Source organism: Sesamum indicum, linkage group LG2 (genome assembly GCF_026168435.1).
Source record: "Sesamum indicum cultivar Baizhima isolate 11 linkage group LG2, ASM2616843v1, whole genome shotgun sequence".
Taxonomy (NCBI): domain Eukaryota; kingdom Viridiplantae; phylum Streptophyta; class Magnoliopsida; order Lamiales; family Pedaliaceae; genus Sesamum; species Sesamum indicum.
The window spans coordinates 143,978-166,830 of record NC_142658.1 but is presented as its reverse complement, the minus strand read 5'-3'; the positions used below and the strand labels follow the sequence as shown (position 1 = coordinate 166,830).

General features: G+C 38.1%; 6 protein-coding genes across 22 annotated transcripts; 4 read left to right on the top strand and 2 right to left on the bottom strand.

Annotated features, from left to right (window-relative positions):
• Positions 1 to 209: 209 nt before the first annotated feature.
• LOC105174747 (tropomyosin) lies at positions 210 to 5,074 on the bottom strand. 8 transcript variants are annotated; one of them, XM_011096937.3, is made up of 12 exons: positions 4,924 to 5,060; positions 4,792 to 4,851; positions 4,490 to 4,576; positions 4,026 to 4,159; positions 3,293 to 3,351; positions 3,168 to 3,222; positions 3,045 to 3,086; positions 2,399 to 2,426; positions 1,543 to 1,652; positions 1,131 to 1,178; positions 673 to 792; positions 210 to 435 (listed from the first exon to the last, which is right to left on the bottom strand). In XM_011096937.3, exons 2-12 carry the CDS (start codon positions 4,838 to 4,840, stop codon positions 373 to 375), a joined length of 795 nt encoding a protein of 264 aa, XP_011095239.1. In that variant the 5' UTR covers positions 4,841 to 4,851; positions 4,924 to 5,060; the 3' UTR covers positions 210 to 372. The 8 variants fall into 8 exon arrangements, with proteins under 8 accessions (XP_011095239.1, XP_020547545.1, XP_020547546.1 ...); XM_020691886.2 differs by lacking the exon at positions 1,131 to 1,178; XM_020691887.2 differs by lacking the exon at positions 1,131 to 1,178 and having other exon boundaries at positions 1,543 to 1,634; positions 4,924 to 5,059.
• A 93-nt stretch (positions 5,075 to 5,167) lies between these two features.
• GDPD4 (PLC-like phosphodiesterases superfamily protein) lies at positions 5,168 to 9,740 on the top strand. 8 transcript variants are annotated; one of them, XM_020691884.2, is made up of 10 exons: positions 5,363 to 5,504; positions 5,619 to 5,921; positions 6,079 to 6,185; positions 6,559 to 6,656; positions 7,180 to 7,240; positions 7,328 to 7,408; positions 7,702 to 7,794; positions 8,385 to 8,474; positions 9,109 to 9,236; positions 9,342 to 9,740. In XM_020691884.2, exons 4-10 carry the CDS (start codon positions 6,559 to 6,561, stop codon positions 9,517 to 9,519), a joined length of 729 nt encoding a protein of 242 aa, XP_020547543.1. In that variant the 5' UTR covers positions 5,363 to 5,504; positions 5,619 to 5,921; positions 6,079 to 6,185; the 3' UTR covers positions 9,520 to 9,740. The 8 variants fall into 8 exon arrangements, with proteins under 8 accessions (XP_020547540.1, XP_011095258.1, XP_011095265.1 ...); XM_020691881.2 differs by lacking the exon at positions 6,079 to 6,185 and having other exon boundaries at positions 5,168 to 5,504; positions 5,835 to 5,921; positions 7,328 to 7,375; XM_011096956.3 differs by lacking the exon at positions 6,079 to 6,185 and having other exon boundaries at positions 5,168 to 5,504; positions 5,835 to 5,921.
• Positions 9,741 to 10,223: 483 nt separating this feature from the next.
• Positions 10,224 to 13,080, top strand: LOC105174725 (uncharacterized). 2 transcript variants are annotated; one of them, XM_011096915.3, is made up of 5 exons: positions 10,224 to 10,878; positions 10,996 to 11,066; positions 11,560 to 11,665; positions 11,972 to 12,104; positions 12,655 to 13,080. In XM_011096915.3, the coding sequence occupies exons 1-5, from the start codon at positions 10,799 to 10,801 to the stop codon at positions 12,847 to 12,849; spliced, it is 585 nt and encodes a 194-aa protein (XP_011095217.1). In that variant the 5' UTR covers positions 10,224 to 10,798; the 3' UTR covers positions 12,850 to 13,080. The 2 variants fall into 2 exon arrangements, with proteins under 2 accessions (XP_011095217.1, XP_088731799.1); XM_088875673.1 differs by lacking the exons at positions 10,224 to 10,878; positions 10,996 to 11,066 and adding an exon at positions 11,079 to 11,267.
• An 884-nt stretch (positions 13,081 to 13,964) lies between these two features.
• Positions 13,965 to 16,862, top strand: LOC105174714 (RING/U-box superfamily protein). Its single transcript, XM_011096905.3, has 3 exons — positions 13,965 to 14,869; positions 14,947 to 15,029; positions 16,268 to 16,862. Exons 1-3 carry the CDS (start codon positions 14,603 to 14,605, stop codon positions 16,503 to 16,505), a joined length of 588 nt encoding a protein of 195 aa, XP_011095207.1. The 5' UTR covers positions 13,965 to 14,602; the 3' UTR covers positions 16,506 to 16,862.
• A 147-nt stretch (positions 16,863 to 17,009) lies between these two features.
• LOC105174703 (phytolongin Phyl1.1) lies at positions 17,010 to 18,828 on the top strand. The gene has a single exon (XM_011096895.3). It carries the CDS (start codon positions 17,773 to 17,775, stop codon positions 18,640 to 18,642), a length of 870 nt encoding a protein of 289 aa, XP_011095197.1. The 5' UTR covers positions 17,010 to 17,772; the 3' UTR covers positions 18,643 to 18,828.
• Positions 18,829 to 19,154: 326 nt separating this feature from the next.
• Positions 19,155 to 22,213, bottom strand: ATWHY2 (WHIRLY 2). Of its 2 annotated transcripts, none has more exons than XM_020691814.2 (8): positions 21,955 to 22,213; positions 21,353 to 21,492; positions 21,161 to 21,258; positions 20,969 to 21,061; positions 20,751 to 20,845; positions 20,536 to 20,609; positions 20,200 to 20,288; positions 19,155 to 19,479 (listed from the first exon to the last, which is right to left on the bottom strand). In XM_020691814.2, the coding sequence occupies exons 1-8, from the start codon at positions 21,990 to 21,992 to the stop codon at positions 19,363 to 19,365; spliced, it is 744 nt and encodes a 247-aa protein (XP_020547473.1). In that variant the 5' UTR covers positions 21,993 to 22,213; the 3' UTR covers positions 19,155 to 19,362. The 2 variants fall into 2 exon arrangements, with proteins under 2 accessions (XP_020547473.1, XP_011095185.1); XM_011096883.3 differs by having other exon boundaries at positions 21,353 to 21,468; positions 21,955 to 22,149.
• Positions 22,214 to 22,853: the final 640 nt, after the last annotated feature.

Here is a 22,853-nt window from a genome sequence, read left to right as displayed (position 1 = left end):
ATGACAAAACCTTCAATTTTTATATTTTTAGATAAAATAGACTGAACTCTACATGAAGTGTATATTGGGTTAGGCTACATACACAAGTGCATCCACTGTGCATACCTGTCACTTTTTTCCATGGTGTGGAAGAAAGATACACCCAAAGGTAAATCCGTCTGGTTTCCAGGCTAGGTACACAAATGATATTTCCTTGGCTTTACTTGTGGTAAACAAATCATCTAGCATCTTTATCACTTTGACTATTGGCACCATTCTTTACACATCTGCATCTTTTGTTTTCACATTAACGTAATAGAAATATGTTGAAAGAGAGATATCCTAAGGATATCGATGATATTCCTTTATGCTTTACCACCTGAATGGTCAAGCTCATTTATCCAGTTTAACATTGTATTCCTCACCACAAGAGCACCTAACTATGTGTGAGATCTCCTGAAAAAAGAAAAAAGTAATATCTTAAATTAAGTTGATGAAATAATGTTTTTGAAACTTGGAAAGAAGAATTACATAGAGAATTGCTTTTTCCTTGAGCACTAACATCAGCTTGCCAAGTTTGGAGGTCATCAAAAGAATTATCCAGCTGCTATAATCCCAAAGTGTGGTACAAACATAGATGTCTAGGTATTATTTGACTTAACTAACAACATAAAGCAAGAGTCGTTGGCTCACCTTCACTCTCGTAATCTGGAGTTGCAGAGACTGCACATACTCAGCTTCTCCAGATTTGTCTGATAAGAGTGCTTGAAGGTCCTCTTCCAAGCTTTTCTCATCCATGTCCCTAAGTTCCGACTGCAGTCACTCGAGCCAACATCATTATATATTAGAAACATATAAAACTATTATCAGACTCGGAATGTTTCAATCATTCTACCATCTAAAAGATGGATGCCTAAACAGTTAATTATCTCCTCTGAATTTCCTGGCATTTGCTGCTTTATGTAGTGAATAATGAAAATACTTTTTGGCAACAGCAGACTATGTTCCTTCCTTTTTTCTTTTTTATTTTTGTCTTTTTGTATTTGTGTCTGTTTGGTATGCCTGAAAAGGTATACTAACCAAAGCATGTTAAAGTCCACCAAGTAGATACATATCAAATAGCAGACAAGAAAAAAAAATGTAGAGACCACCTTAAATTCAGTCATTTTAGTCTTCACTAGCTCAACAGACTGCCTCAGCTGTAACACCGAAGGGTCATGAAGAAAATACCAAAAGTTACTTTTGTAACAACAGAAATATCAACAACCAATTGCAATTTTCAGTCAGATCACTTCAGCTAGATATGAAGCTTCCTTTTCTGCGGTTGATTCTAGTTAAGAGACCGAGCATAACAACTATAAATCACACACAGCCTCTGAAGGGTGAAAGAGGAAATTCAATTGGAGCAAAGGATCAGAACTGATTATCTGGCTTACATCTCTAGTTCTGCTGTACCAAAAATTATTTAGGTATCATTACCATGTGTCCTAATAATATGCATTTTGTTTACCATACCAATGTTTTGAAGTCGGAAGGAAGTACTGACTGTCTGCATTAACCAACCTTAGTATTCTTCAAAGCAAGATCTGATTTTAGCTTTTCCATCTTACCAAAGTTGGCTTGAGCAGCTTGAAAATCCTTCGTCAAACTTTGACCTACATCATTCGGGAACTCTGGGAATTGCGATGGCTTTGTTATTTGAAATTAGAGTGATTAATGCAAGCAGATAATACTTACCCACATCAGTTGTTAAAAGATTGCTCATTAAAATAATATGGATAAGAAGAACCAACCACAGAGAATTTAGAAACTATATGCGTTCAAAACCCACACTTCCACAGATCTGTAAAGAAAATTCTGAACATTGTTCACAATGTTAAAGTTTGAAATATGCTTTTATAGGCAATTTGCATGCATATGCTGATAATAGCAATTTTTATCTTTGACACCCAGTTCCTGGCAATTGAACTATTAAAGAGAAGTTTCCATAAACCTTGGAGACAGTCCAGGCTGTTTCTCTTTCATATCTACTTTTTTTTCCCCATAAGGCACACCCCTCTGCTAGAGCGACACTAAAGGGATTAACTCATTATGTCAACTAAAAAGAAAGCTAAACCTACTTTTCCTTCCAAATAAACTGGAGTCCAGTTACCAAATAAAAAAAAATGAAGTCCAGTTTATGAGCTCACCTAGCAGAAGGGAAGTTCATGTACCCCATCATTATGAAATTTATTTCCGTGTCAATAATCAAAATCAAAGTGAAGCTTACAGCTCGCAATGTATTAGTTGCAATGATTTTCACATTTTTCAGAAAGTAGTATTTCATTATAGCTTAGTTGTTTACATCCACTAAAAGGCATGGTACACCAAGAACATCTTATTGTGTACTGAAAATGGAGGGAATATGGTAATTTGTTACCTTTTGTTCCTCCTGCTTTCTCATTTACCTGCATGGCCAGTCAATGGTGATTGACACTATATCTCTCTTGGGAAAGCAAACGTGAAAGAGAAAATAAACATAGTTGAAGTCCCTCCAGTTTCACATTTTCTCATGAAAAACACCACCAACAAAATGGAAATTTGACTTAAAACTCAAAGAAAACTAAAAATGACTGGACGACAAGGAGACCCATCCAGCATAAGGATGACCAAAACGAGCAAATGAATACTTAGATCCACCCTATAAAATCTACCAGCAGGAAGGCAAGGTGAGACCTTATACTCGGTCTCCTGCTTATGTTACATTGCTTGGATTTGAAAATAACAATCTTAAAACATTGAAGAGGTATAATTCCTCTGTGTAAGTGTTCGCTCAATAATGAAGTGTTCAGTGGCGAAAGCCCTTATGTTATTATCATGGAAATCTTTTATCAGCTTTCCTGGAAAAGATAGATGCAGTTGATGCTTGCTTCATCTCACACTTAAAGACCATTTTGCACGTTCAAAATTATATACATGCCAAATATTTGTATTGTTTTTGGTGCTAATTTCATCTCAGATCTGACATATGATCACTTACAGATTTACGATGCTGTTTCAAAAGATATTTCATGAAATTACCAAACCTCTCTGGGTCGTGAGCCAAAATCCTGTGCATTGATCCACTCCTGCATGGTTAAAATCTATTGTAGTAGTTGTTGCAAATACTGCATGCAAAATCTGGATGGTTACAGAACAAGATCTCAAACCTGGTGTTCTGTTAGTTGTGCACTGATATCCTGACCAACCTTCTCATAATATGTGCTGTTATAGGAGTCAAATATTCCATTACATAATATTTCATAGTTTTCTTGGTATATGGTTCACATGTTACCTTTGATCTACAAGTTTTGCTGACAGGCATAGTTTTTCTTGTTGCATAAGCTTCAACGTCTGCATGTTAAGAGGAAACAAGGCCATAATGAGTCTAATTTGCTGCATGTTGCAAAAGATAAAAGATCCAACCTCCCTCCCAAGCGTGCGCCTTCATGGAATTCTCTTTCCAATTGATATACAATTGTACTGATATCTGGATAGTAAGGAGGACATCTCAATGCATATTGTTTTGCTGATTTTCAATCATCTTATGATCTCTTGCAAGAGTGATAATGTAGGAAAACGGAAGTGTTAAAATCAAGAACAAGAATGTGGTTTTTGCCATGAGCCGTTTATAATCCAAGGTTAAACTGCTTCACCAAGAATGCACACTACTTACCAACACAGAATGGTTGGAGCTGTAAACACAACTTTCAGATGTCTAGAGATTTTTTTTAACCATGTAGTCACCATTATATCCGTATTTGCAACAAAGCATCCAAAATGGAATAAACAAGGACCAGTTCAAAAGCAGGGAAGAAATGTCGGGCAATTAGAGCCTAAGTCAAGTGACACAAATCATTAACAAAGATGTGAAGTTATGACTGAATTATCAGCAATAAAAAGGAAGGGAACAAGTTCATCCACACTGAATACATTAAAGCATGGGGGTCAGATGTCTATACCATCTTCAGTGAAACCTTATCTTCCAAATTAATAGGTTGGATACCCTAAGAAGAAAATCTCTGCACCTGACTAAGGGTGGAAGAATCAGATTCCAACGAAGCAATTTTCCTCTGGTTTTGCAAAATCTGTGAATAGATCTTTCCCTTAGCTTTGGTCATCTGATCAGTTTCCTCTTTCACTTGCCTAGTTTCATTCTTCACTGCACTTCATTTAAGAAGAAATAAGAAAATGCCGGGATTTGATGAGCTTTGAAATTTCAAAATATCAAGAATATTACTGTTCAAGAAGAGTACTTGAAATCCACATTGAAACCACCCACAAAACGTGAGAAGTTTTTGGTGATAAAAAAAACAGGAAACTGAAGGAAGAAAAATTCTAGTGTGCTTCGCTGAGCTTAAGGATAAAAAACAGTAATTGTCCAGCAAAAATAAAGTGATGATAGATAGTGGAGTATTATTGTAGTTTAAGCGAAAAGAGCAACTCTTTGCATTAACATAACAGAACAACAGAAAAGATTTTCCAACAGAACCTAAATCGAGATCCTTTTGGAGCGTCTCAACAGTGGTAAACAGCATATGCTCTTCAACCGATAACTTGGCTGCTTGATCCGCCACATCTACAGTTCACGGAGCATGGTTAAAGTTAATCTCAATCTCGCATTTCTAAACTAATTCACCTACTTACCCTCAACAATTGTTGTTTCCAATATAACTCAAGGTTAAGAGAAGAATCATACTCAATAGTTGAAGTGAAGATATCATTCATGATTAAAAAAATTAACTTAAAACATTTTCACACGATTTCTCACTGAAACAGAGAGAGGAGAGTCACCGTTGATCTGAGAGCGGAGAGTCTTCATGTACTGAAATAACTCCTCCATTAACACTGCTCCTACCAATACATACATCAAAATTAACTCATTTCGAAAGCCAAAAAAAGTTGGTATGGATCATTAAGTAATACCTGGGGTTGAGTGCCTGCCTGTGAGAAAAAGAGAGAGAGGGATTATGGATTGGAGGCGGAAGGTAGAGAGAGTCAAAATCAGATAGTGTAAGTTAAGACTTATTATATATAGGGTGGGGTGCAGCGGAGCGCAGGAGAGTAGTTTTGAGTGTCTGGACTGGAGGAGCGTTGAGGAATTTTATAAGAGCATGGGGTGACGTGGCAGAGCATCCACTCCACGGGCAGTTTTGGAACTAAAAAGGACATCAGTCTATATTATTGGATTGGAGGAGCGAATTATTAGCACTTAGACTTAGCAGCAGTATGCGATACCCATACCCAACCCAATCACTAGCAGTACATGATCTTCACCACACCACCACCACCAACTAGAAGAAGACGACGACGAAATGGTTTCCGTTATCTCGAGATGGGATCGGCAACAGAGGCAGCTCCGCCTCCAAAGACACGCCCTATTTCCGCGAAAACTTGGCCTGTCCTCCTCCAGGAGAAAGCTCTTTAGATCTCTCCTCATTACCCTCGCTATTATTGCAATCCTTCCTCCTCTTTACTTCCATTTCAGTCTCCGTCGCTTCCACCAGGTTCGCTGTGTGTCTTTCTCTTCGCACTTATCATCTTTTCCTACACCTGCATATCCTTAATAGATTAAACACAGCTTTATAGTTCTACCAACAACGTGTTTGTTTCCAATGCAGCGGGACTCTCTTCTTTGCTTTTCCTTATAAAATTTCCATAGATTGGAGCATGCTGTATGCCCAATTCGCTCTTATTTGCTGTTGCCCTCTGAAGGCACATAATTATTTTGTTGAAAAGATACGGTGATATCTTTATTTTAGCTACTCAGGTCACCTTTGAGAACCATATAATTCCCCCTTTACATTCTTGTATTATATTTTGCCATCTATATGCAGATACAATTACGAAATTGCGGTTGGATGCGGAGTCCTCCTTTAGTGTGCGCTCATGGGGGTGACTCAACCAAGGCCTTCCCCAACACTGTAGGCATCTCATATCCACTTGACTGATTTCTTTTGCACATATTTTAATCCAGAATCTACCGCAGCTGTCACCACTTAATCAACTGCTTGGAAAGTGTAACTTTTGGAAATTTTAACATTTAAGGCTGTTATAGTCTGGTAATTCGTTGAAGTTCAGGGAGATTCTCACTGAAGCATAATACAAAGGAAGTTGCTGTTATATTGGTGGGACTGTGGGGAAGTAGTTGATTGTGTGCTGATCATATGAGGTTGATGCATTGACAGGTCTTGTTTCTTAGTTAAAACTCTTTTGAGTCATTTCCTTAAAGTTCGCAGGATTCTTGTCAAATCTTGTCAGCATAATGAGGATGGATAATGTATTTGATAGACAACTCAATAGAGAAATATTGCTAAAGCAACATTAATCAAATGTAAAGTTGACAAACATGTTAATTTGATAATTTCTTGTAACCTAATAATGTGGGTATTATTATGTATGCCCACTTTTCTGGTCTAACTAGCACAGGTCTTCTTATGCCCCATTGGGTAGCTCTTAGAAAACCCCAAGAAATGAACAGATGCCAGAAATTGCTTTAGATATGTTCCTGTGGAATATTTCCATTGGCTTCATCTTTAAATAATATTTTGCTTGTGACAGATGAATGCATATAATAATGCTTTAAGTTCTGGAGTAGATTGCATTGAGATTGATGTATCTCGTTCTTCAGATGGAGTATTGTTTGCTCTTCATGACAGGTATTACTGAACATTTGCTTCATTCAGACATTCACATTTTTTTCTACTTCGACTATGGTCTTATTCTTTGATCTCTACTTGGTACCAACGGTTTCTTCTTTATAATATCATAAAGAAATTAATACTGGTAAGCCAAATAACTCTACTAGAACAGTTTCATGGACTTATAACATACTTACCTTTTAGTGGCTAAGATCCAGTAGGCAGTCCAATAGAATAACATTTTAACAAGATATCTCAGAGCGCTTATAAATCCTGAACATGTTGAACACATCAAATGTATGAAGAGGTTCTTCTTAAGCATTTCTTCAAAACAAAGAAATAGATCAATTTGATTAAAACAAGCATTTGCTCTTTCCTACGCATCCAAAATCAACCATTTATGCATGCAAAATTAGGATCAAAGTAGTTGACAACCAATGGATGGAAGAGTATTTGCTCACTTTCTCTGCGTTCTACTGCTTCAAGTTGTGAATTGCTTTTAAAGTTTTCTGGAATGTTGATTCTCACATGTTACAGGCAGGGATCTGCAGAGAATATCTGGGAATAGTACTTCTAGGGTTGGTTATTTGACCATCAAAGAGGTGGGTTGCCTGATGTAAGTATTTACAATTGTCAATATATTCAGATGATGATAAATTTGAGGATCTTTTATGACATTTTGACTGTAGATTGCAGATCTGGGTTCCAGTCTTCAGCATTCGCTAGAGTTTCATGATGTAAATATTCCAACCATTGAAGATGCACTAAAGGTGCAGCATTCTGTCTGTTTCCAAACAAAGCCAGGACAAGTTTCCAAAATTGAATTCAGCCTGAAACGATATCTCTACTTCTTGCAAATATGATGAGACTAGGCTGTTTAGCAGACCACTAGAACAAATCTTCTGTTACAGCAATCTTAGAAATTACTAAACAATCAGTGGAGATGGACAGGAAGATGGAATGTTTTTTCATGCTTCTGTACATTTCCATGATTCAATTATCATTAGCTCCTTGAAAATTCTGGAAGTGATAATATTCTAAGGTTGGTTTTGTTTTCTGACAGTTCGTATCAGGTTCTGTCAGGCAGGTTATTCTTGATGCTAAAGTTGGGCCACCTCTATTTGAGAAGGGATTGGCAAAGGATATCCTTTCTGTTGTAAGCTGCCCAAGATCTTTATATGTTCTTTCCTGAGTAAAGAAAATTATGTGGAACTGGAAATATGTTCTTTGCACTTGGCACTTTTTGGTTGTTGAAGTGTCATGTTTTGTGGAATTGGTCATTAAAACCCTACTCAAAGAAGGAAAATGGGGCAATTTTATATCCTGCCTGTCTTGAGAAATGTGAATGACTCATTTATAGGATGGGACCTGATATGCATCCATGTTTGGTTTGCCTTCTCTGTGGATTAGTATGTATTCTGGTTCATAATGTCCCTATTTAAGATCTCATACAAATTTATTTTTGTTACCATGTTAAACGCTGATGTTGGTTTACCTCTTCAGGGTTAGTTTAATTTCAAAGCCTTGTTAACAATTTCCAACAGCTATTTCTGCAAAAGGTCCTTTTCTGCCCATGAATATTGTCTGTTTAGCAGTTTTAGTTTTACTGCCCGCACATGTGACTGTCAACAGTATAATGTAAATAGATCCTACAGTAATGTGGTTTCTGCTTTGCCTTCTCTACTCAAATATGAATGGTTTAATGATCTAAACTGGTTTGAAAGGTCACTACCACGCCTTATGCAGGTTAAAAGAACCAAGTGTAGGAACTGCCTTGTATGGGCGAAAAGTGACAGTCTAGCAAGGGATGTAATTAAGTTATCCGGAGATACAATGGTAAAAGATGGTTACAGTGTTGCTCTTCCCTGTTTTTTATTTAATTTTTAAGTGTGACTTTTATAGTCACCTCCTATCATGTTTTGCAACTTGGTAATATTTTCCTTTATTTTCTGTTTTACATCTTTTAAGGATAGGTGCAAGAAATGATTTAGAGGGTAGTTGGTGAACAACGGAAGAAAGGGGTTGGAAATGCTTGCTCTCTTTATGATGTCTGCAATGGCTGTAAATAGGGAGAACCTCTATGGTGCTGTAACACTCTTTACTTGCGTAGTCTTCTATGGAGAACTTAACAGAAACGAGTGTGCGTGAGAAGGAGAGTTATTTGGGGATGGGCTAGGCAGTTGTTCATCTTAGGATTATCTATAATTTCTTTTGTGTGGTGACCTTATATTCTCTTGTGATTGATCTTAATTTACTGCTATATACTTGTACCGACTACGTCATATTTGAAACAGAATAAAACTTCACCTGATCTTGTGCTAGTTGTCATTTGTTTAACTGTGTATCTAGTTTTTGTCGTCGTGGATAATGATTAGAGGACCTGGGTTCTTTGCAGTTTATGTGGTTAATGTTGAATTCAGTGCCATTTTACTATAGCTGATGTTCATTCATGTTGGTTATTGTTGTGAAGGTGGGGTACATTGTAATGATGGATCCCTCAACTGGAACCAGGACAAAATTATTGAGGATGCGGGGTGCTGCTGTGGTTGCTGTTTACCACCCTTTAATTGATGAAGAGCTTGTGAGAATCCTACATGGGTATGAAGTTAGTATAATAGTTAAAAAAAATACGAGTTATATATGAGTATTTGGTAGAGTTGTGGGTAGAGCTGTCATTGACGTGTAATCAATCTCTGGTAACAGGAGGAAGAAGAAGGTTTATGCTTGGACTGTTGATGAAGAGGAGTGCATGCAGAAAATGTTGTTAGAGGGTGTGGATGGTGTGGTCACAAGTAACCCTGCTCTGCTACAGCGTGTTATGCAAGATGCGAGAACACAATGCTTTGAAGAAGGTTTTTCATTGGCTTCTTCAGAGCACTAGTAATGGTTTGAAGAAAGTCTATGATTGGGTTCTTAAGAAGTTGCATAAATTGAGATCAAACGTGTCAGGCATCATGACCTCCAGACTCCAGAGAACATTTCTTGTTTGGTGGCACCAATATACATATATTTTTCTTGTTCTTGGAGTTGATAAATAGGGTGGTTACAGGTATTGGATTTATCATATTGGCACAAGTAAAAATTTGATTGAGTGGAAGCTAATCCATGACTCCATATCTATGGTGTGCGTATAGCATTTGTCTAAAGAAAAGGCAATGAAAAATCAACTGTTAGTATTACCGAATTGGAGCAGCGTTTTCATATCTTGATCATCAAATAATATAAATATGCTTAAATGCAAATCAAGAATGTAGCAATCATGTGGTGTAGATAACGTAACGTAAAGTGCGAGTTCCTCCCGCAACTTATATATTTTTATAAGATAAGATGATTTTAGAATGTGGAAAGCAATGTTTGTTCTATTTTGCTACCATACAAGTTGATTGTTATGTTGTTCATACTTGAAATAGTTTATTAATTATTGAAGAGGAATACATGGGTGTGGGAGTTGGGACCGGCACTGGTTTGGTGTCTATCACTGAGTACAGGAGTGAGGGGTAAAAAGACAAGGGGTGTACTCAAACTCAGCCAAAATTTGCGTTGCGTCTCATTTTATTTTATTTATGAATAACTGTAAAGTTAAAACCAAGACAGAAGAGAAAGCAGTGGGCGTGGGCTGACGAAATAGTACCGAATGCGGAAGGAATAAATAATAGGTACTGGTACTACTACTAGCTAGGAAAATCCGAGAATACGACAGCGTTTTGGGTTGGATTCCGATTTTCATAAGCATCGATCAAATTCACCATCAGGAACAGCACAGCACAGTATTCCCAATCCAAATTTCTACCCACCGACCGTCTCGCACTGAGCAGACGCCCACAGCCCTATGATCATCAAAATTTAAACTACACTCGCGCTGCTGTTGCGCTGCCGGTGCCGGTGCGTCTCTCTCTACTGTCGATGTCGTCAACTAATACTTGACAGAAGGATTATTATTATACTGATAGGGGAGGCTGATGGATGGCCATGTGATCTGTAATTAATTGAAAACAAAAAACCCTTTCTTTCCCACAGTGGCAGTAACCTAATTCCCACTCGAGCTTCTTCGACACCTAGTGCATGCCATTCCCACGCACCTCTTGTATAATAGCTACGGAGATCCAACAACTGCAAAATTCCAAGATTGAAGCTTTGAAAATCTTGGTTCTCGATCAAGGATGCTGCAACGATTCGTTTTCTGGTTGGCTTCATGGTTCCGTATAAAAATTGTCGACCCTCTTCTCCAAATTCTCCGCCGGTTATTTTTTCATCCATTCATTTCCTATTTTCACTCTTTTCCTTTTTCTTACCTACGAGGTTTCCCATTTTATCTGTCGTATTTTTTCCCCTGATTCTTTTGTATCTACTTTTATAGGGGAACCGAGCCAAAGCAGCTTGCATTCTCGGCTGCGCTTGGGATCACTTTAGGAGTGTTTCCCATCTGTGGTATCTTATTTGTTTGCTAATTCAATCCAAATGATATTGTGATCTGATTTTAATAGCTTGCCGTTTACCTTTTCTTTTCTTTTTTTTTTTAAACTGTATTCTTGTCATGTATGCTAGTCTGAGCTAAATACCCCTTTTTTCTGGAAATGGTGATAAGTTCCCACCGGGATACAGGCTCTGTCTCCGCAGTTGGTAGTTTATGTTAGTTCCACTTCCTTTAGCAAGGAACTAACAGTTGCTTTACTTTCTGTTGGGGTTATTATTCATTAAATATTGAGCCTTCACAACAGATCTTTGAATTTCTCTTAAGTGCTGAGCCAGTTAATTTGTTTCTTTTGTTTCCTGTAACTTCTTGTGCATCACTTTCGTTTTGCTATTGTAACTTATATAACATGCCATGCTATGGGCTGCTAGACAGTATGTGCTGCACTTTGTTGGTGAATTGGATTGTTTGGATGATCACCTTATGTTTGGAGTCTATCATCTTTACCAGGGGTTACAGTGTTCCTATGTGGGATAGCTGTTGCAGTTCTTCGATCTCTTTGTCATGCTCCAACTGTAATGCTGGCAAATTTCATTGCTACTCCTATAGAATTGAGGTAATCCTTTTCATCTTAAATCACTCCCTCGCCATTCTTTATTGAAATCCCACCATCTTGCAGCTTGATGCACCTTCACTAACTTATTTACCAGAATTGTTAGCTCATTTTCTCATCATGATTCATGGGCTTTGATAATGAAAAGTAAGTGCCATATTAGGTTGGGTAAATTAGTACATCCAACCCAAAGGCCCAAAGTAAGGGCCTTTTGTATGTGTGGTTTCCTGCTAAGTATTTCCTTTCAATGCAGCAGAGTTTTCTTGAAGAAACTCAGAATCCTGATCCTTTTTGGGCTTTGTTCTGTAGTCTGATGGTTCCATTCCTACGGTTTGGTGAAATCATTACCGGTGGGCATCATTTTCCTTTAACTTCTGATGCTTTTAAGAAGGTCTTGACTGGACAAGCTTCACATGAAGCCTTGCGGAGCATTTTCCTTGCGGTATATTATCTAATTGATGTTTTCATTCACTGTGCTGTTTAATTTTGGAAATTAGGTTTGGAACCTTCATGCGATAAAATGTCAGAGGAACATCTCCTCTATGTGCTTCTCAATCTACTTATCTTTTCTTTTTCCTAGGCAAATAGAAAGCTGGTTTCTGATTAGTGCTCAAGTTAGCATACTTGATGGTACAGCATATACTAGAAATTAAATTGTAATTTCATACCAATAGTTACTAAAATAACATGAACAGAAGTAGCATGGATAGGAAAAGAATGTGTCGATTTTTCTTAAATATCCATCAAATTGAGTGACGTGTGCTTTTATTCATGGGCTCATCATAATTTGTAATCACTAATGTCGATATCTGTTTCTGATTAGCAAAATCGGGCATATGTGACTGGTAAATACTGTGAAAAAAACTGTAATTCGGAACGATTAACTATTGCATCATCAAGCAGAGTTGAATTGTGTAATGTAATATGTCTTTGATCCTTTGGCAATTTTAGTTTATTGATGAGATTTATCAGTACTTTTGATATCTATGCAGTTGTTGGGGTGGGTTGTTGCAGCACCACTTATCTTAGGAGCCCTATATTTATTGTTGTTGCCATGTTTCAAGATCTTGGTTCATAAATTCAGCGCTGTTCCTTCAAGCCCAAAAAAGGCACTGAACTCCATTTCAAGCCCGAGAAAGCCACTCAACTCCCCTTCTGAAGTCAGGCTAAAAGTCAGGGATGTATGACTAACAGCACAACATGCAGGTGGAACGTGCTTTTGTTTGCCATAAGAAAAGGGCGTAATATCAAACACTTTGTACATAAAGCTTAATATGAGGATGCGTTCTCAGCAATGCATGTAAACGTTAAGCAAATTGTGATATTGCATTCTCACACTTGCTCCAGCTACATGCTGAAACATTCATGGGAAACAGGACCTGTTGAATTAGTCTCGTGAAGTTTTCAACTGTGTACTATTCTTGGCATATAACTTAATTGGCTTATGATATCGGTAGTAGTGTAATAGTGCTAGTGTGCTGTTCTGGAGGCTGTTTTCCTGGAGAAAACTTTTGCCACGCTCCTGCGCTGCGTGTCTTTTACCTCGCGATGGAGAAGTTAAAGTAAGGAAGCTGGTGCTGGCATTATTTATTGAGGATGAGGAGAAATATCTGAAGCATCTCCTTTCATTTTAATTAGAACTTATGTACACGCATGAAAGAAATGCAAAGGGGAGGAGCCAAAAAGAAAGAAATGAAACAAGTGTTAGCTAGGATTCTGGCTTATGAAGAAATTGGAGATATTCACATTATTAAAATATGTTTGCTGTATGAGAAAAAGACCTAATCAATATTAATTCAATATTCCCAAAGCTTAAATTTTTGTATATGGGTTGACAACAAACACGTCTGCATCAGTTGAGTGAATAAAAAAGAAATAATGTTGTAGGAGGTGGTACATATATAATATATTCATATGGTGGCAAATCACAGAAGCATTGATGACTGGGGGGAGATGGTCAAATGATAAGAGATATAGATGGCGATTCGCCGCATGGCAACTATTCCTACTACTATTAGTTGGAGCTATGTTTGACCTGTGTTATCTAATTTAGTGAAGTGATTACTTCTCACAATTACAAGAATCAATTTTTTTTGAGAAAAACGATGAACGATATATTAAAAAGTCTGCATGCTTTGTTTACAAAACTCAGTCTGGGATAAGCCTCTACCATATAACAGCACTTCAATCTTACTATCCACTTAACATTTTCCTCTACGCACATAACTACGGCCTCTGAATCCTCACAGCAGCAACAAAGCCTCTCTTTTGGAGGTGGACTACAAAATTTATCCAAGAACACAACTACTTTAATTAATATAGAGACAGACAGAGTGGAGCGGACAGATAGAATTTTTTGAGAATTCATATTTGAAATCCTTCCAGATTTTCTATTCATAAAGTTTTGGTTTTTGCTAATACATATCTATTAACTTTGACATTACTGTTAATACCATATTCAAATACATATCTCCCACTGAGGAAAAGATATACAGTTTGATGTGAGATAGAAACTTCCACAAGAGAGACAATCGCCCTTCTTCTGTCTCCGTCTCTTCTATTGATCATCCAGATCTGTTTGTTGACAAACCACCCTTTCACCTCTATCTTCTCTTCAAGAAACCTTTTTCAGATCTTTTGGTTCAAGCCTCAAGGGTTTTTCTACCTTATGATCTCCTGTCTTCTCTTGACAAAACCATCCTTTTCTCAACATGGATAAAATAATTAGCATCACTCAGCCGTTTATTTAGTTTTCCCACTTGTGTAAACAACTCTCTTCAGATCCATTTCATCAGTTTCAAAAGTCCAATCTTGCATTGTTTTTCATCTGGTTTTGTGCTTCTCTTTAACAACCCTCTCAAGTTTGGATGAGTGTGGTTTATTTGCCGGGTTTCCTTCACAATCTGGGGTTTCTAGGGGAAAAAACTACTTTTTGTTGTGATGTCTTATAGTGTTAAAAATACCATTCCAGACCAAGAAACATCCAACAATGGTACTGGTAACGCTGCTAATTGTTGCTCCAGGGCTTCATCTCAGCTAAAACTGTACCAAGCTTTCATCTTTTCGGTTCCAATTCTCTTTACATTTATTCTTCTCCTCTTGTTTTATTTCTTCTATCTCCGTCCCCGGAGGGTGGACTGGTCTTCTCTCAGAATGAGGACTGGTAATTTCATGCCAACATCTGAAAGTAGTGATGATATCTCCAGGGTATGCTATATGATTGAATAGATTAACTTATGTATTGCTTTTATGTAATCCTAATTTAGTTTTTTCTTTGTCGATAGTGTGAATTGGGGTTGAAGAAGGAGCTGCGAGAGATGCTACCCGTTATCGTGTTCAAGGAAAGTTTTTCTGTCAAAGACACACAGTAAGTAGTCCTCTCATGGGAAAAGATTCTTCTTCTTTTTCTTAAAGAGAAAAAGAATTCGTCATATAATTTTATTGGTGTCTGTAAATTCGTTGATGTTTACGCGAATATTTTCCTTTCCTTAGATTTTAAGGTTGAAGTTCTCCTTTAAGTTGCTTTCTCTCTCAAGTCCCCTTAGATATAAAGGGATACATCAAATTACTTAGCAGCTGAAGATACAAGAGGCATGAGATATTGATAGCTTAATTGACTTGGAAATCAAACATTGACTCAGTATTGGGTGTATTGTTTATCTCTAAGAATGAAGTTAATTTCAGTTACCTGCTAGTTGGATAGTTGATGGATCGATATGTAATGTCCCTCTTCTGTTCAAAAGTTATTCCGTCCCTCAGACTTAATTCTTTTCATCTCTAGGTGATTTCTGTTTATTCGTTCTTCCCCCCCCCCCCCCCCTCTCTCTTTCATTTTCTTTTCTCTTCCCTTATTGCCTTCCAATCTTGCTTTCTTGTTTTATTTCTTTATATGTTTTTGAAGGGGGCTAGGGATTGGGGGCATTGCATGAGCTAAATGTTGAAGTATGCTGTGGATGTCATTGGCAAGTATTTATTAGAAACAATACTGCTCGGCTCCTATAACGGATTGAGGCTTCTTTTAATATTTGAAAATGCTAAGGAAGAGATGCCAATTTATCATAGATGATAACATCTGTTGTTTCCATAATTTTTTTCCATGCTTTTGTTCAGAGGGTGTACTTTTGGTTTTGTTAAATTCAGAGCTTAATACTGAAGAATAGGAGCACCTATGATCCACAGCATCTCCATTTCGCCGATGTGTTGTGAAACCGTGAGAAAGGGTTGTGATGTCAGTACTTGTCAATGAAAAAACTGTTCTTGCCTGGGAAGTAAACGTAAAGAATTTTGTAAGGGTTCCTTAGTTCTATGGGGCTGCATTTGTCATCAGTTAAGGTCAGCAGGTGTAACTTGTAACTGTCTTGCAAAATTGTAATGGTTGAGCTGCATCATGGTTTATGTCGTTGTTACCAATGCAAGTAATAGATATACTTGTATGGAAACCTTGGAGAGAATTTTTGTCTTACAGATGATCTTAAGCTGCCATTTGAATCTGGGGTTTACTTAATATATACTGCATGATATGATTCGTAGTATGATTATTTGTTCACGTGTCTGGTCAAGCTTCCTCCAGTATTTTGTAATGAAATTCATTGTTTGTAATGGTAGATGCTCAGTTTGCCTTGGTGATTACCAAGCAGAGGATAGACTTCAGCAGATACCGTCCTGCGGGCATACGTTCCACATGGACTGCATCGACCTGTGGCTGGCCACGCATACCACTTGTCCACTTTGTCGCAAATCTCTCCTTGCTTCCACTAAAAGTCCTTGCGCACATGGAGTACCAGATAGTCGCGTGGAAACTGATGGCGGGACTTGTGATGAAGATCCTCAAACTAGTCAATAACCTTGATAGCTTGTGGAGGGAGACGAAAGAGTTGTTCGGCCTATTGGTGAAAGGAATAGAAATGCAGAATGCAATTAGTTGGAAAGGGATATGGAGAATGTGAAGGATACTGCAAACTGCTATTGGTAATAGGTCTCAGGAATTGTAATCAATTTGGTTTGAGAAATGTGTGTAGTGGACTGTAGACAACTATTTTATTTACTTTTTTTGGCCAGATTTTCAGGGAATGGAGGAGGCGTGCATAGAATAACTAGCTCAGTTGATGTAGAAGATATACTGAGTTGTATTTTTCAAGAATTGAAAGAAAGATGGATGTTAAGCAGTGGGAGTTGAGGGAAGTGTCTGGTTAAAGGTTAAGTGAGACTGTCCAACGATAAAAACTCCATTCTCTTCTGCTTATTTTGTACTAAGTAGCATCAAACAAGAAATATTCCTTGTTTTGTAAATGGATGGATCATTTAGTAATGAATTGATGGTCATACATATAGTAAACCAATCCATCTTACAAACCACCCTAAGGATCTCGTAAAAGACTTCATATAATATCTTCAAGTCAGAAGACAGAGGACATCACCACTGCCGACTACTCTGTCTCTGTTCTGTTCCTCAGCTTCTCTCTCTCTCTCTCTCCCTCTCTCCTCTCTACCTTACCACATACATACACATCTGTACAGTACTAATAATAAATAAATCTTAATCTCCATCCCTTTGACTTTTCTCTTAGATACATACACATCTGCACAGCTGTCACTGCAGTTAAGGTATACCACTTCAAAGTCTCGCATGTCTGTTCGTGAATGAATCCTGATTCACCACTACCTTCTCCCTATTCATTCCTCATCTTATCCAAGATCACAACTTTTTAATTCGCTTTCTTTGGGAATCTCTTCGACCCCCACATAAATCTTCGTGAATCTTCCCCTTCTCACCGCTGTTTTTGATGTCTGTTTGCTGGAAAGAACCTTTTTGACCAAGTATGAAAGAATTCATTCTCGACTTGGAATACTTGGCCGAAGGATTGTTTTGGTACTTTTTTTATGCTTTTGAACCCGTAGGTGACGAGATTGTAGCCCTCGGATTACTTTTCGTCGCTGTGATTGAAGAATTTGTTGGGTTCTTGTTTTGCCAACTACTGATTGTTTAGATTAGAGTCACAAGATTCACCAGCCGGCCGACTTGATGTCATTGTTTGTGTGCTGCCGGAAAAATTAAATTTCTTTTTCGCGGCCCTCATTTCTTTCGGAGATTGCTTCTGGTCTTTCCATATATGGATCCTGTTAAAAGTACTGTTTCTTACTGCTGTGTTTCCAAGGGGGCCCGAGTTCTTTACGCTTATAATAGTGGAGACCATGGGATTGAAGACTTGGCTGCATTGTGCTTGGAGAGAACTCCTCCTTTTCACCGATGGTATTTTCAAACCACGGGTAAAACAACTTTTGGGTTTCTGATGGACGACGGGTATGTCTATTTTGCCATAGTGAATCGGAGTCTTAGCAACTCACAAGTTCTTGGCTTCCTTGAGAAATTGAGGGATCAATTCAGGATGGTTGGTAAAAGGGGCTCTACCACAAGTGTGTCAAGTCTCAACACTTCACTCTGTTTGCAAGAACAATTGCTTCCTGCTGTAACTCGCTTGGTTGCCTCGCTAGAGCGTCTCTCACTCTCACCCTCAGGGACTGGCACCACGGACTGCTGGCCTGCACAGAATGCTTTACCTTTACCATATGAAGGAGAGCTCGCACTTTCGCCATGTAATAATGCCAACGGCCACATTGAAACTGGTTCTTCAACAAAAGCCCCACTGCTGGGAAAGCCTAGCAAACAAGAGAAGAAGAAAATGAAGGATCATGTAATTGCTGTGACTGTGAGAGACACTGAGATGGAGGAGCACAGGAGATCAACGGATAGAGGTGTGAAGATTGATTCAGGACTGCTCAATTCCAGCAGCCAAGGAACATCATCAGCTTCTCCAATGCGGAAGGAATTTAGTTCAACAAGGATTAAATCTGGCTCTCAAAATCTGCAAAAGAAGTGGTGTCGCCAAGTACGGATTGTCCTTGCCATTGATGCGGCAGTCTGTCTTGTTCTATTCATAATTTGGTTAATTATATGCCATGGTATGGCGTGCATTCGCTGAAAACTCCTTTACCGCCTAGACTGGAAGTCGGACCATGTTAAGATTTGCAGTCATGGTGATGATTGGTCTGCTACAATAGCTGGCATGGTAGCTACTTTACATTCTTGGGAGCTTGTTGAGCACATTGTAAATATCTGTAATCCCCGCTTTTGATTGCTTTTACTGGATGTTAGCAAACTGAAATCAGATCCTGCTGCATTTCCTTGTGAAACTTTTTCACTGTTACTTTTTGTGTAAAAGAGGGAGGGGGCCTGTGGAACCTATTTCTCTCCTACAGGATATTAACTTTTTCTCCCCAAAAAACAATGGCATCTCACATGCATGCGGAATTCCAGATCGTACCTAATGATGATACCTGTTTTCCCAAAGTCAGTTCATGATATTTATGCTATATCAATAGCATTGGGCAAACAAAAACCCCTAAAGTAGGCCACATCCATGATAAATGATTGTAGGAAGACATCAAAGTAGTCAGAAACCACACTACCTACGTTACCAGATTCAAAGTGCAATTACTGCAAAAGGAATTTATAGATTTTAGAAATAGCAACCACGGACGATGCCTACACATGAAGCATTGTGACTAAAATGTGTTCATTAAAATTCAACCCTAGGAGAAATTGGCAGCAAAGGAACTATCATTTGTGCCAAAGGAGTGAGAACATTAATTAAAAAACGAGCAATCCTTCCATCCATAGACAGAGAATATGCACAGAAAGCTCATCTATCCCACTCAGAGCTCTGAAGTTCATGAACTGCCTTAGGTGAACTTTGATTGGCGCCATGTGGAAGCTGATTGGTATATTGGTCCCAACCCATGATGTGAGGCAAAGCAAACTGCAAACAAAGGAAATCAATAATCAGAGGCAACGTGGCCAAAGGAAATGAGTATCCCTCACCGTAAAGCTCGGAACAACTGATATAATTTGTCACATGAGACGATCTCTTCATCTTCCAGGAGACACAACAGGCAAGCAAATTAAAAGTACCATAGAATTTGCAACTGACAAATAATTTCAGAATGTACTATAGGAAGCATCTACGCATATCGCATAGTATTTAGCTGCATTGAGCAGGCATCCCCAATTTCACTGCAATAATTACACACATGGAGGCACCTTATAATCTGACTACCACCAATACCATTAATTACCCCCACAAATTCGAATCCTCCCCTATATTCCATACTTCTATTCGTGGTTTCTCTACAATGGAATGAAATCAACATTTAATGGATGGCAAACATTGTGCAATAGCAAACCAATGCCCATATTATCTCATAGGATGTTTTTTCTCTTGCGCATACAAGGAAGGGCAGCAATTCATGTTCTCCTTTTTTTTTTTTTTTTTACATATCAGAAGCAGAAATAGACTTGAGTAGTGCTGAGAGTGAATGCTCTAGGTGCTGGGTGCATATGCCAAGAATCTACAAACCATAACGAATGCAACAGTATAGTTTTTGCAATTTATCCTCAAGACAAGTCCTTCAGCTACCAGATCATGAAAAGGACAAAAAAGGGAAAAAAAAAAAAACCATAATCATAGATAATGTCGTACAGTGAAAGCTGTTCGCATGACTGCAAATTCGGCAGTAGTGACAGGAACAACAAACCGATCATTTGTTTTCAGGATATTATTGACAACACCTACAAAGCAAAAACATGTTCAATGTTAAGAATCAATTAGGTACTTCATTGAAAATTCAATTAAGTAAAGAAGACAGGGGTCATAATCACTAATACAAAATTTTATTTAGTCATTTCTATTTGGCGTGAGAGATGAACTTTCTGTTTAATTCAAGCAAATAACAATACAGCTGTCAAGTTCAGTACACAATGTTCATGAAGACAAATATTTGGTTCGACAGCATCCACATAACGAAAAGGTACTTACTCAGACTAATAAAGTAACCACTCCCATCAACATGTGCTTTAATTGATAAACTCTTTCTAACTTGACCTGCATTACTGTGGATTAAAATCAAATTAATTACACAACTTACACTAAACTATAGTATGTTAGGAAAAAATAAGTCAAGAACTTGGGAACAACAGATCATAAAATATTCAGAAGGAATCAGACAATACAGAAACAAACAGAAAATAAACCTTGATAACATGGATGGATCATGGAAGAATTCACATGAATCTTTTGAACCCAAACTGATCAAGGATCCAACCTCTGTTGCGGACAAAGCAAATACCTGCAGTGTGCATAAGAATACTTAGACAAGCCAGAGAATATTCCAGCAATATTAACATTGAGAAGCAGATAATCGAGGAAAAGAAAAGCTAATTAACTATTGGTGAATAAGTAAAGAGATTACCTGCCTCTTGTCCCAGTCGTACTTGCGCTCACCAATAGCAGGCCAGAATGTCAACATAATAACACCACGGCGTTCGACTCTGTAACCTCCAGACTACAAAAGAGGGGTGGAAAAACAAAGCTGTTAGCATCAGAGGGGATAGAGAAATCTTCCGTGGTTATAATAACTATAATTTTGTCATTTGGATCATACTTCCAATTTACTAAAAGTTGGAAGACGAGGATCAGCAGATAGCGCAGCTTTGCCCTTGTAAATTGAATAAGGTGCAAATATTTTCACTGCAGAATTTCCTTAAGACACAAAAAGTGCAGAATCATCAGAACGATAAATTCACTTTAGGTGGGGGGAGGGGGGTGGATATTAAATGATGAAACAATCTGATACCATCACGAGCAGAACTTTGCATAGCAGAAGACATCACAGTCTGGGTGGTAATGCCACGCAATAATTTGAAGTCACCAGTAGCTTCTCTGAACAGACTCTTTTGGGACAATGGATCTCTGTTCCATTGTGGAACTAAATACCTTAAACGATCATAATTTGATAATACAGACTAGGAAACAATATGGTTTCCCTCTTGAAGACCTACTAGACTAAGGAAACAGCAAAGACTCTATAATGTTAGATATGTTACTATTTTCTGAAACAACTAAGGCTTGTGGTTGAAGGTATGTCTATCACTGGCTATGCAAATAGATAGCCCACTGGAGTTTAGAATTCACTTAAAAATAAAATCTTGTATCTGAAAAAGGAGACCCTTTATTCAAACCATAAACCCCGAACATGGAACCCATACAGTCAATGTAAGATTAAGCTAGGAAATAAGTCAAACACCTAATGGAATATATGGCATAAACATATGCCTCAAAGTATGGGATATTGCGACTGTAGATGTATTCAGCATATTTTCAAAAGGAAGAAAAATGAAGAGAGAAAAACAGTAGAGCAGGGTTTTAAGTGAGGGCAGAAACAGATAAAGGACTTACCTTGAGGAGTGCAGAAGCAGCCTCGACAGCTTCAACATGGCGTTGGCGACCACAGGCAGTCTTGCTCTCTTCTTCCGCCGATAGAGAAGGATGAATGCGTGTCCAGGTCCAACGAGGCTGCCCTTTATGCGAGAAAATTACGACAGCCCGCTCATTTTCTTTTTTCCATCTCTTTCGAGGCACACAAATTGTATTAATTGTTAATTATTGAGGTGAATTTTCACTTTTGGTCCCCCATAAATTAAGAAATTATTAATTACTGAGGAGGAGAAATTTTCACTTTTGGTCCCTTAAGAATGACATCAACACGATTTTAGTCCTTCAAATTATAATAAAGGATGGATGAAATTCTTTATCTCCATTGAGTGGGGCAGACATTATATATAATAGCCTTATCCGTCTCTGGCTCTTGACGCTTAAAACCCGTGTCTCACTTCAAAAACTTGCAGCTCCAATTCAAAAACAACCCTTTGAAGGGAGTATCGGATCCCAAACCATTTTTAACTTGTGTTTGTTTGTTCTTATTACATGCGCCCATGCATTTGTGACAAACAGTTTTGGGGAACTGGAAGAATAAAAGATGATGACTACTCAGGTGCCTTTCCAAATCCAATATATATTGTATAACAGTAAACATGCGCATCGTTGGTCTATCAAGTTGTAGCATGCATGTCTTTCTATTAACTGAACAGGGGAGCTCCCACCCTTAGGTTGATGCAACTGGTTGCCCGGAACCTGTGTTGGATTTGGAAGGCCGTTTGGGGGAATTGATTGCCGTGTTTGATGCAGCCAGGTTTACAATTATCTAACCTATCTGTAATGTATGCGTCTATCTTAAATTTGGTTGCGTTCCCTGTCTTGAAAGACATCTTGTGTTCTTTCAGTGATCCCGGCTCGCT